The sequence below is a fragment of the Mytilus galloprovincialis genome, chromosome 11 (genome assembly GCF_965363235.1).
Source record: "Mytilus galloprovincialis chromosome 11, xbMytGall1.hap1.1, whole genome shotgun sequence".
Taxonomy (NCBI): Eukaryota; Metazoa; Mollusca; class Bivalvia; order Mytilida; family Mytilidae; genus Mytilus; species Mytilus galloprovincialis.
In genome coordinates this window covers 68,848,545-68,862,173 of record NC_134848.1, presented here as the reverse complement: position 1 = coordinate 68,862,173, position 13,629 = coordinate 68,848,545, and the positions used below count along the sequence as shown (strand labels likewise).

The following is a 13,629-nucleotide window of genomic DNA, read 5'->3' as shown; positions in this document are numbered from 1 at the left end:
GTAGATCAATTTCCCAATATTACCCATATATTTATATTCAAATGCGATTTTAGAAGAAAACATCGCCTCTGCTGCTAATCGTATGTATTTGGGTGCATGTACTTATTCAACATACAAATTTAACCATCTTGTCCAGCCTTATTTATTTTTTAATAGCTATTATGGTCGATTGTAATGATTTATGTCCAGCCTAATGAAGTAGTTCGTTCCTGTCTATATTAGTGGTCTTACCGGATGTTTCATTCCCAATACCGGCTTTATTGTTCAAATAAACAATGTATAACTTGTTAGTCAGCACGTTAATCAAAGTCTTTTAACATTCAAGTATTAACAGAAAACATAGAAAACATTGACAATTAACGTTGTTGTAGAAAGGTAATTTTTTGAATTAGTTTCCATCTTCTGCGATCAGGATCAATAGCGTTGGGCTGATTATGTGGTTGTATCCGTGAATTACATTTAGTTGTCCGTGTGTGCAGCGGATATGAACACAAAGTCATACTTACAGAGTTCCTTGTGAGCCTTTCCTGAGGGATCAGTAGATGATATATTGCAAGGAGCACTGTCGTAACTTCAAACTTCACTCAATTAATGTCTTATGTTAGATGGCTTTATTATAGAATGCTTAAAGATATAACGAAGTATGAAAGATCTAGAAGTGAAAGGAACACATGAAGGATGATAATCAGTTAGTCGCTTATTTAGGAAGACAATTGGTACACATTTTGTTTGGGCTGGCCTCTGGGTGCGTGGTTTTTTCGCTGTGTTGAATACCCGTTGGTAGCACATCGGCTGTTTCTGCTCTCTGGTCGGGTTGTTTTGTCTTTGACAAATTCCCAATTTCCAATTAACGTTTTCAATTCACGTTTTCAATTCACGTTTCAAGCATAAGGTCAAAAGAAAAGTCCCGCTTCCCATTTACACTAAGTCTATATATTTACACTAAGTCTATATATTTACACTAAGTCTATATATTTACACTTAGTCTATATATTTACACTAAGTCTATGTATTTTGGTTTAAAAAATCTTATTATGATATGCCGATACTCACTGCTTGTTTGTCATCGTTTTTGTTAGTCTTCTTCGTGATTACAGTTTGCTCATACTGTTTATTTTATATTATTTTGACATTTACGACATCAATCGTCATCATAGCATATTGGATTCAGCACCGTATCATGATTCTTGAAATTGAGAAAAAAACACATCTAACGGAATTCAATTTACGTGTGCCTTATCTTCACAAATTAATGTTTTCTTAGTGCAATTTTACATGTCTAAGATCATAACTCAATGTTTTATATTAAAAAAAAGTTCAATGAGAAAGTTGAAGACATTCTCAAAATAGGCGTTAATACATTTTTGAATTTAAAAAAAAAAAATGTTGTGAAACTAAATGCTAGACCTTTTGCTTGATGAAAATTACCATTTTCCTTTTGTACAGTGCATTCAGGTCTTATGCAAATTTTACAAGAATGTACTATACGTCGATTTAATTATTTTGTTTAAAAAGACTATTGATATCTTGTATAAATGTAGTTCTATGTTGAGCTGGCATATATGGCTTTTGTAAAGTTTAATGAGAAATTCTTAACTTTATATAAGGATACTTGACTCAATTGACCTGATTTTTGTTCTATTGTTATAATATAAAGAATGAATAATAAACAATAGTACCTCTGACATTACGTATTTGCACAGTCGAAAACCAATTTCATCTTACAAAGTAATAAAAAGTAAAGATTGCAATTCTACAACATAGCTTTCTTTCCTCGGTAATAATGTTGATGGTCAATAACTGTATTATTGACCGTTAATAAATGTAATATTGAACTGTCAACTAATGCATTATAACCCTGACAGGTAATGCGCGATTGCTATTTAATTCAGATAATAAAATCTGAAGTGTCTGATGGGTAGTAGTTGGACTTTTGTCCTGCTCGTAAGTAACTCATTTGTGGATTATTACGCAAAAGTTGTTTTATTTCTTATCAGACACGACGTCCCTATGGACTGACTTGAATCTCGTTTGAAATAAGTTGCAATGCAATCGCAGTGATACTTAATTTTATTTTGAACTTAGATAATGGATAGAATTTCTGTTAACCGATTTTCGTTCCGAAGGAAAGGAAGTAACAGGAAAAAAGATGAAGTAACCTCGAAACTTTATGATTTTTCAAAGTTAACTTATTTAAGGTATGTTGAAATTTAGTATATATTGCTGTACCTCTATTTTTGACATTTTTACGTAATATGAAGTCTGTATGAACTATTTTTTTGTAACTTAAAAATATTTGTTAAAAAAAAGAAACGGAAATACCGTAACGTTTCCGATTTTGGTTCTGTTGTAAGGGATTTTGGTTGTGACGTTATTTAAGTTATGACGTCATATGCAATGTAAACAAAGAAACGCTATCATCAGTTCACGTTTTTTTTTTCATATCAAGGAATTATTAAAAATAAAATTGGAGTTGCGTTCCTTCCTATTGTATACTAGATCGATAAATATATATTTTACTCAAAGTTTCATACAAACAAGACCGGAAAAAGGAAATACATTGTAGATTTCTGCGGAGATGCGGGAATTCAAAACATGACATCAAAAGATCCGAATGCATCGATGAAAAAATTCTTTTGTCTTTTCAGTGTAAAACAAAAACTGATAAAATTCAGCCTACGCCCATCTCAAAATGCAACAATATAATAATTGTTATAGATACTGTAAGTTTTAGTTTTAATGAAAATAATTACTATGGTAACTAGACAAAATTGGAAATCACTGTACAATATACATGATATGTACGTAGATTACAAAAAATAAACTATAATGTTTTTTTTTCAAATGGTTCATACTATTTGCAAATCTATGTCAGATATTTAAACATTTACCTCATGCTTAAACGCTGGATTGAATTCGACAGTCTAATGATGTAGCTACAAGAAGTTATCGTAATACAATTATTATTCAGACTTGCACCATCGCTACGGTTCATTGTATGAGTTTCATTAATATTATCATGTACTCGCTCATAAAAGGAATCGTGAATGTCGTCTGTCTATATTCGACAGCACTTATTCGATATTTCAACCTGGGATCGTTAGCATTTACCATTCTTAGATATGCCGTAAAACTATGTATACGTATGGCTTATGCAGTCATACGATTTTTCATGATGAAAAACATTCAGAAATTATTCGACTACATGCAATTTATATTAAAGTTGGTGTTTGTCGATTAGTCGTCATTATTGTTTTAATTAGCAATGGTATTATCATCTCGTTGTCAAATTTTAGTCAGAATATTTAGTTGGAATCTTCTACATTTCTATCAACCAGTGACCAACCGCCGTAGTTAACATATGGCGTTTATACACAAAATAAGTATAAGTCATGAACTTTTCTTATTTAAAAAAAAAATGCGTATATTAAATGGACGCAGACATTTGACTTCACTGATATTACATTTTATCGCTTTTAGCATGTTACAGTCAAACAAATGACTATATAGTAATTGTACAAAGACAAAATGGCTTCGCTTTCAAACATATTTTATTCATTAGAATATGATCAGGATTTACGCCACAAGCACATAGTGGTCTTTTGGATTTTTTTTAGATGTTCAACGGTCGACAGAAAAAAAAAATCGTAACCAAAGTGCTTCAACAATTACATTTCGATTTATTAACTTTTGACTAAGACCAATCGTAAAGTTAGTTTTGTGTTAAATTCATTTTGAAACACAATGTGATTGTTGTCTTCCTATCAAAATGCCATGTTAACTATGTATTAGCATTTTGGTGAAGATATATTGAAATTGTAAGTTAATTAATTTTATATTATATTATATTATTCGGACCAGTTGTAACCTTTACCAAACAAGAAAAGAGGTTTCGAACAGTTTTCTTGACATCTATTCTATGATATGAGCCAGTCCATGCGAAAAGGTACAAACAGTCCTTTTCTACATTTGAAAATGCCTGTACCAAGTCAGGAATATGACAGTTCTTGTCCATTCGTTTTTGATGCGTTTTGTTATTTGACTTTGCCATGTGATTATGGACTTTCCCAATTGATCTTCCTCTAAGTTCAGTATTTTTGTGATTTTACTTTTTGGTAAACTTTACAGGACAAACTATCAAAGTTTGTTATAATATTTTTGAAAAACGATTTTATCCGAAAAAAAATACATTAATGTAAACATTCATAAGATTGTCAATTCTATCCCGAATTTGTCAATTAAAACTGCAAAAGACGTAGAAATATCTGAATTTTTGGTATTTGAGCAAGTGTAAAATCATTTGTTCCCCGGACTAATGCTATACCGACCAGAAACTTAACATTTTACGACACTAAAGAGACAAAAGTCAATAATTTTCTTCAGTTTTACCGGTTTAAGGAAAGAAAGACAACATTAAAACATGAGGGAAAATACAAAAACTATGACCTCTTGTATTTTAGAAATTGAAATTTAAGTTAAGTTAAGTTATTTAATATTATTTAAATCAACCGTCGTTGCACGGGATTCGAACCGTTGCCTGGTCTGATTGCATTGATATCCGCATCGTAAGCGAGAGCCTTATCCCCACTGCTACCGCGGGGTTAACATTATCAATTGGCAAATCAAGCCATTTAAACTGTACTATGAAAATAATTGAAATATATGAAATAATTCATTAAAAATCATGATAAAACTAAAAGGCGGGGAAAGGGGGGGGGGGGGGATCTCAACACTTGCAGGTGCGTGTAGCTCACAGCTTTAGGATATAAGGAAAAGTAAATGTGTTTTATAAATCACAAGTCTACTACCAATAATTATGCACACTTTTTAGAATTTCGTAAAATTTTCGTTTTTGTACCTTTTCGCATGGACTGGCTCATATAATAGTTTTAGATACTTTTTCCCAATAGCACTTTTGATCTGATTCTTAAAGTTCTATTATATACATTACCAAGTTTGAACTAATTCTAAAAGTTCTACCATAGAACAGATAAAAGTGTAATATAGGACAGATCTATATATTCATATAATGTATTTCATTAAATGATTACTTTATTCATTTATATTCTTCCTTTCGTTTTACTCGAATCGTTCTTTACTGTTTATGTTATTAACATGATTAAGAAAAAAGTGAAATAACAAAAATACCACACTCCGAGGAAAATTCAAAACGAAAATCCACAATCAAATGTCGAAACAAAAGCTCAAACACATCAAACGAATAAATTATAACTGTTCTACCTCGAGATACATTCTGAAAGTTTTCCTATACAGTTTCGTTATGTATAAATTTTGAAAGTTATATTCTTAAACTGTACATACCATTTCTACTTACATTTGTTCATGTAGAAATGTTTTGTACAGTTCTTTTCTAAGCCATAGCTGAAAGTTTAACTCATGTTTAGAATCGTTATATGACGTGAAAGCTTATTTCGGGTGTTTTAATGAGGGATAATAACTGATCCAAACTGTACTTCTTGGATTAAAAGCTAATTTAAATTAATTGTTTCAGCACTTTAATATTATATTTTGCAAGATCAGTGACCTTACCCATGTTAAGTATGATGCTACTGTGTTTTTAAATTAGTTGTTTTATACCGTTTATGCATGTTGCTAATTTTAGTTGATAACTTTCTATAACACAAAATCATTAGATTATAATGACCATTCCATTTTAAAATGAATTATTTAATTGAGACTTAGGCAATTCAAAGCTTTTATGACTTCAGAAATCCGTATGCAATCATAATTGTTTGTACACGTTTCCTGAGAAAGCTATATTAATTCTCTACATGACAACATTAGAAATTGGATCTCCTATGACTATAAATATATCAGTAATGTTTTTCTTGTAAAATAATGAACAGGTATTTAATTAAACAGCTGGTTGTACGTTTGGTGTCAATCTGTACCAATTAAGTGTTTTGTTTATAAAACATCTCCTACGTATATAATGTCTTTGGTTCTATATATAGTCAATTTTTATACATATGTATATCTAGGGGCGTGCTTGATTGGTGTTGAAAGTACAAAACTAAACTACGTTACAACAATCTTTTAAATTAAGAAGAAAAATCAATGTTCTAATTAAGATTGATTGACTTTGCTTTGCTTTTTTTTCTCAATTTTATTTCTTATAATATATACGTTATTAACAATGGAGACTCAAACCAGCAAAGAGAAAAGCTTGTTATCGTGATATAAGAAAAGATAAAACGGATATATGTATAACTGACATCAATGCTCCAAATTGATGGCCACCTTTTGAAGACACATTTTAACTGTTTAATGTTTTTCTGTAATTTTTACGCAATTTCAATATGTTCGTTTTTGTTATATTAACATTACTCTATTCAGACAATACTCGTGTTACTAGTAATTTGATGTTAAGACGTCCGTTCCACAGCATTGATACTTTATTACGTGTAACCCACGTATTTAACGTCAATATTAACGTTATGAACGATTACATTGAACTTACTATGCTTTAACAATGTGTAACATGCATTGCATTTGTTCCATTTGGAAAATGTTTGGTTTTTTGAAATACTAAGGCTTTTCTAATTCAGTCATAGATTACCTTAGCTGTATTTGGCAAAACTTTTGAGGAATTTTGGTCAATGCTCTTCAACTTCGTACTTTATTTGGCATTTTAATTTTTTTTTGGATTCGAGCGTCACTGATGAGTCTTTTGTAGACGAAACGCGCGTATGGCGTATATACTAAATTTAGTCCTGGTATCAATGATGAGTTTATTGAGATTAATCTACAAATCATATTTCTTTGACTTTCATTGAAACGTCATACCAAAAATAGAATTTTAATTTTAACGTAACAAACAAAATATTTGTCAAATGGAATTTCCTATACCATCAGGATGATTATTTATCTATGAAGCTGTAATAATACTAATGGGAAATCTTCATTAATTTGATCATCTTTTATTATAGATATATCAAGTAAATGTGTTTTTATCCTTTCAATCTGGAATAAATTTGTTATTTGATAAGTCGGTGAATAATGTTTGTGCCATTATATCTTAGCTATGTTGTTACCACAAACGATGTGTATGGAAATGTCACAGATCCTGGCATTAATTCAGGGTGTTTGATTAGAATCTCTCAGAAAACGGAAAATATTTAAAGTCATCACTAAGCAAATCACAGTTAAATCATTTTGGAAGTTTTAATTAGTATTGATTTATCTTTGACATGTGTTCTCCATGATGATGTTATTGATGCATGGTTGTATTTGTTTTGTATTATGTTTAAATTGTCAATAGAACTTTGACTTTCAGTTGAACGGATAATACCATAACTTCATTTATGTTATGTTGTTGATGTTTGATGACTGTTTAACACACAGTGGTAAATTATATACATGTTCAGGATGAGAAAATATTGATGCGATATGAATATGAACCTTACTTTGTACTAGTCCGACATACTGAGCCGGGTGTTTGCAGACTACTTAATTTATGATATTGTCTAAACAGATATTCGGACCCCAGACCTGGTTATCCGAATCTCAATGTGCATCTGTGTTTCGCAATTGCATTGCATGATTACTACCCCTCAATTGAAAACTTGCAAACTTGAGACAACACAAACCCAGCAAAAATTCGTAATGATTTCAGTTGCTTCAAATGGTAAGCAGATACTGCACTGTTTTGCTTGGGAATGCCATTATGCAATAATCGGAAACAACGATCTAATTGTTAAATGTAAAAATTTTGTATACAAAAGTTTTAAATTAGACATCTAATCAATTATGTAAAATCTAAAAGCTTTTTCGGATATCAATCTTATCTTGGATAAAATATCTAGAAATAAAATATGTTTATCGAGATCGAGATCAAATTTGATGAAATCCAACCAGTAGCATCAATTAAAAAAAGTGTAGTTAATACAATTCAGAGTATTGATTCATATATACATCACATGTATTTTGTTTGGTATGATTTTAACAATTTGTCCCATAATGTATGTTTCGGAATAAAACACATGTATGCAATGTTTTTATGCAGTTAAGCTGCATTATGCGAGCACAGTATATTTGATAAGCCTATTTGCCGGATTTGTTATCACATAAGCAACACGACGGGTGTCACATGTGGAGCAGGATCTGCTTACCCTTCCGGAGCACCTGAGATCACCCCTAGTTTTTTGGTGGGGTTCGTGTTGTTTATTCTTTAGTTTTCTATGTTGTGTCATGTGTGCTGTTGTTTGTTTGTCTTTTTCATTTTTAGCCATGGCGTTGTCAGTTTGTTTTAGATTTATGAGTTTGACTGTCCCTTTGGTATCTGTCGTCCCTCTTTTGTGTTCTACCCAATAAATGCTGAAATACGTGCCATTGTTATTATCTAGTTGGCTACTATGTTATTTATAACTAATTGAACACTTTTTTCATACTTTTAATCCTGGTTTACAAAAAAAAAATATGACCAGAAAAACCTTAAATGATCGTCGAATCACCCAAAAGTTTTGAAGTTGCACATAGGAAGTAGTGCTCATTAGGAATCCTTATATAGTTTATTATCGCCGAAAATCTCTAAAGAAAGTAGTTTAGATTTCCCAATTGTTAAAGTCGTAGGAATTTTGTTTGTTGTCAATACGTAGAACAACTACGTCAGTAGTCTATTAATAACTAGTACTGTTGGCGGCAATTTCAAATTAGGAGACGAAATTTTCGCATGTTTTAAATTTGGAAGATTCTAATGATAGATAGGTAATTACTGTTAATCATGATTTATTTTTCTTTTAGATGAGTGTAAATGAATTGTGTATTCCCATTTGAATTTCATTCTTTTAAATTACTCCGTTTTTCACATAAATAAGCTTATCAAGTAATGCACCAACATAAGGTGTTTACACTTTCTTAAGAATGAAAATGATCCGGATCAAATCGACCAAGTCGACTTTAATGGAATGTTTTAATGAATGGGAACAACTCGTCTGAGAAGACAACACAGACCGCTTGTCAGATTTCTTAGGGTTTCATAAAATGTTAGAATAACGTGTCTAGCGGAGCCATACATCTTTCGTTTGTGCATTTGGGTCCATTTTGGGGTATTTTAAGGGGCCTAAAGAAGGTAGGATTTACTGTAGAACCCATTTCAAATGAGTATTATTTCAAAAACAGTAAGTGATAGACACACATGGTCTTCAGTAATGGGACAATGTAACATATCAAGGAAAAATGCGTGAGTCCCTGGAGTCAACCCCACCCCCTTCCCAATGTTTGGGAACTTGGAACAGTCGAGATCCCCACCCATAAACCATATTTATTAGTGTATGGGACAATAACTAATCAAATGAAATATAGTGGGAGTTCCTTGGGTCACCCTTCCCCCTCCTGTTTGGGAACTTTAAAATGGTTGAGATCTCTACCCTTTAACCATATATATTCAAGTATTGGACAACATAATAAATCAAATAAAATATACGGGAAGTCCATGTAGTCTACCCTCCTGTCTGAGAACGTGGAAACGGGCGAGATCCCAACCCTAAACCATATATATTCATGTATGGGGCACTATAACTAATCACATGAAATATAGGGCAGTCCCTTAGGTCACCCCACCTCCTCCTGGTGGGAACGTTTAAACGGTCAAGATCCTCACCCCTAAACCATATATATTGAAGTATGGGACAATATAAAAAACAAAATGAAATATAGGGTGAGTCCCTGGAGTCGCCCCACACCTTCACGTTTGAGAACTTTAAAATTGTTGCGATCCCCACCCCTAAACTATACATACTCATGTATTTTACTATATAACAAATCAAATAAAATATAGGGAGAGTCCCTGTTGTCACCCTACCCCTCCTGTTTGATAACTTGGATAGGGATGGGATCCCCATCCCACACCTAAACTTTATTTATATTCATGTATTGGACAATATGATAAATCAAATGAAATATAAAGGGGGTTCCTGGGGTCACCCCAACCCCTCATGTTTGAGAACTTCGAAACGGTCGAGATCCCAACCCCTAAACAATATTTATTCATGTATGGGACATTATAACTAATCAAATGAAATATAGGGGAGTCCTTGTGGTCACTCTACCCCCTCCTGTTCGAGAACTTAAAAACCTTCGAGATCCCCACCCCTAAACATGCTAAACCATATATATTCATGTATGGGACAATATAACAAATCATTTACATTTACTATAGGCAGGTCAGTCAGACCTCACCTCTGATCCCTGTAGTAGTAAAGATTTGTCTGGTTTGTGTCTCATAGCCATAATAACTTTTGTACTATAGAACACAAACTCACTTTTCTTTTCAGGGAAACAAGTCCATTCATACTATTACAAGTTCGTACTAAGTCAATTAGTACTACTAACAGTCAACTAATACCAACGTTTACTACAAACTAGAACAACTGCAATCATCGAAAACTTGTACCTCTGCAGACTCATCATTAAACATATACATTGATATATGCATTGCTCTTGAAAACCTTGATAACATATGAATTATTTGCCTTAATAATTGATTCATTAGATAAATATAAATGTACAATATATGAATGTTTAATGTTGAAGCAACATTGCCACAGTTTTCATAATTACGTTCGCCTTGGTTTTTAGTTAACTGCCTTCAGCGCTTACAGCGCTTTGATTTATTAGTATTCAAATAACATTGCATATAAGAAAATAAGCATCATATGAAGTTAACTAATCAAATTTCATCCTCGCTTTTAACCCGTGTATAAGCTTGTGTAACTTTGTAACCTCAAGTTTCCAAAATTCTTTATAGAAACACAAAGTAATATAAGCAGTATGAATCATGGCATTATTTGGTTTAGTATTGTTGAATCACAAACAAAGGAAACAATCGCGACAACCCCCTTTCCCACCCCCCGTCCTTTACAGAAGACCAAAGTTACCCCATGAAAATACACGGTGTTGAGCACTAAATCATTCCTACCGTGTACTCAGACTGGTGGTAACAACGTAAAACTAATAGTGTAACGAACTAATACACAAAATACCGACATAAAAGTAGTTGGAGTTTCTTAAAGCTAGTTCAAAGCAATTAGCTGCTAATAAATAAATGTTCTCCGTGAATTTGATATCCCTTTATTGTCAACATTATACAGTATTCTTATAGATACCTTAATTATTTAATGGCCTCTTTTATAATTCTTTGCTATTTTGATTTAGCTTTTAGCAGATGAACTTTGTTCTTCAATTATTCCATGTTTCGAAGTATTCTGTGTTGGTTGTAAATGGATTATTTATTTATTTGTAGTACATTTCGTTACGGATTTTTCCTTTAAAGGTTAATTACCTACTTACAGAAAATAGTATGTTCACTGATACTAATTGAATATGCACCGATACGACACACTAATCACCAGCATTAAAAAAACCTGCACGATTGTAGTAAAGTACTAAACAAATAGAATATAATGATTTTTAGAAATGCAGGAATGCAAATATGCCCCTTAGCATTGATTTAAAGTGTGTAGCCTGTCGGTGATATAAGATATATTAATAACGTATATGGATTGCTTGCCATGTTAATCTGACCGTTAGACAGCAATAACCCGACCGCAACCTCAATTCGTGGATCAGTGGTTAAGGTTGTAGTTGCGTGATTTGTAGTAGGTCAAATGTATGTGTTATAAGAGTTAATGTTATCGTGTACATGTCAGCCTAGAAGGTATTGACTGACCTTACGCTCATAATGATTATCATTTGTCTATATGAAAACTTGGTGTGTTTGCCTGATTTTCAAATGAATAGGTCAACTATATTTGGTGAAAGGAATGATTTAAAGGTGAATATATCTGTACGGCAGGTACCGTCTGTCGTTGACCTAATTTCCTCTGTAATGATGAGGTTTTGTGAAGACGAAACACATAGAAAAAAATGATTATGGTATCTATGATGCATTTATTTGGTCCTGTTTTATGACAATAGAGGTATGGACGAAGTACATTTCACGTATAGACTCATTTCAAGGTGTACAAGTCTATATGTCTGTCAGGTTTCATCTGTTAACATATTTTTATGGTTCACTGTTTAATGTTGGTTTTTTTTCTGGTTAAATCTGTTTATCAGACACAAAAGTAACGTTTGTCAGTTATGAAAATGAATTTAATGATCATTGAAAATTATCGAATTCATGTGACCCATGAGTTGGAAATTGTTAGCATCTTCTTCAAACTTCACAAAGCTATTCATAGTTTTAAGTTAAATGATGCGTCGTCGTAAAATATCGATATTTCATCAATTAATTTTTTCTAATGAGATATTAACAATAGACAGCTATGAGCATCAACACAAAAGCATTATGTTACATACTTAAGGTTGGTTTTGTTTTAAAAATAGAAGTGCGTTTTTGATCAAATTACTACCGAAAGGGACTTTTAATGACGATTATAAGATTTAACAAGTTTAAGTATGTGACAGGTTTTTACGCTTGGAGTTTTACATGTAAACGCATAATCAGGTTGAATTAATATAATCTTAAAATAACAGTAATCGCTGTTCAGTGGAAACCTAATTGATAGATGGAACTTTCAAGAAACATCAAGCTATGGTGAGCGAAAAACGACAAGCTGACTTCCGACTTGTGCATTGAATTCATACTAAAATTATATCCAAAGACTATATCTATACAAATAAAAAAGATTAATTTTAAGTCAAATTTTAAAGCGTAAAATATGGAAAGGATATCTGTAAATAGATTTTCATTCCGAAGAAAAGGAAGTAGCAAACGAAAAAATGACAACAAAGGTGGAGATTATGATTTTAGTCAGATGACCTTTTTCAGGTAAATCATATATTTATTATGAATTATTTAGTGTCGTGTCGTCAACCTTAATTGGAGAGAAACATCTTACATTAACAAAAAATTCGTAAGGGTTCCACGGAACCCGGTGTCTCGCCTACTTTTTCTGTTAATCGCAGACTCAACAAAAATGAGGAAAAACATCAATAAAAATTTCCCTCACAATACTGTCTTTTGATTGAAAGAAGCTTCCAAGTTTGGTAAAAAAATCCAGGATAGTTTATGAATCTAATAAATGTTTTATAAACTTTAACTGCAGACTGTATGTAATGTTAACTGGAAGAAAAACTAAGTCCATTTATAAGTAAAATACGGAAAAAGTGAATTTTTTTTTTACAAAATTTACTTCTGAATAATATCTTATGATCAGAAATAAGCTTTTGTCTAAGTTTGGTAGAAATCCAGGATAGTTTAAGAACATTATAAAATTTTAAAAACTTAAACCACAGAGTGAATGTAATGTTTCCTCGCAGAAAAAAACTAAGTCCATTTATAAGTAAAATACGGAAAAGTGGAAATTTATTTTTACAACATTTTCTTCTTGATACCATCTTATGATCATAAACAAGCTTCTGTCCTAGTTTGGTACATATCAAGGATAGTTTATGAAAGTTATTAAAATTTTAAAAACTTTAACCACAGAGTGAATGTAATGTTTCCTCGCAGAAAAACTAAGTCCATTTATAAGTAAAATACGGAAAAAATGGAATTTTATTTTTACAAAATTTACTTCTGGATACTTTCTTATGATCATAAACAAGCTTCTGTCCAAGTTTGGTAGAAATTCAGTATAGTTTAAGAAAGTTATTAAAATTTCA

At 31.8% G+C, this 13,629-nt stretch overlaps 1 protein-coding gene across 5 annotated transcripts in view; it reads left to right on the top strand.

Annotated features, from left to right (window-relative positions):
* The window catches only part of LOC143052693 (NAD(P)H-hydrate epimerase-like), a 70,636-nt gene that overhangs the window by 17,118 nt on the left and 39,889 nt on the right, over window positions 1-13,629 (top strand). Inside the window, exon 1 of one of the 5 annotated variants that reach the window (XM_076225778.1) lies at window positions 1,961-2,198. The exons of 3 other annotated variants lie outside the window; for them this stretch is intronic. In XM_076225778.1, coding sequence (XP_076081893.1) covers window positions 2,089-2,198 — 110 coding nt within the window. In that variant the 5' untranslated portion in view covers window positions 1,961-2,088. Of the gene's footprint in view, window positions 1-1,960; window positions 2,199-12,616; window positions 12,794-13,629 lie in introns of those variants that run through there. One more of the 5 variants, XM_076225779.1, reaches the window with a different exon arrangement.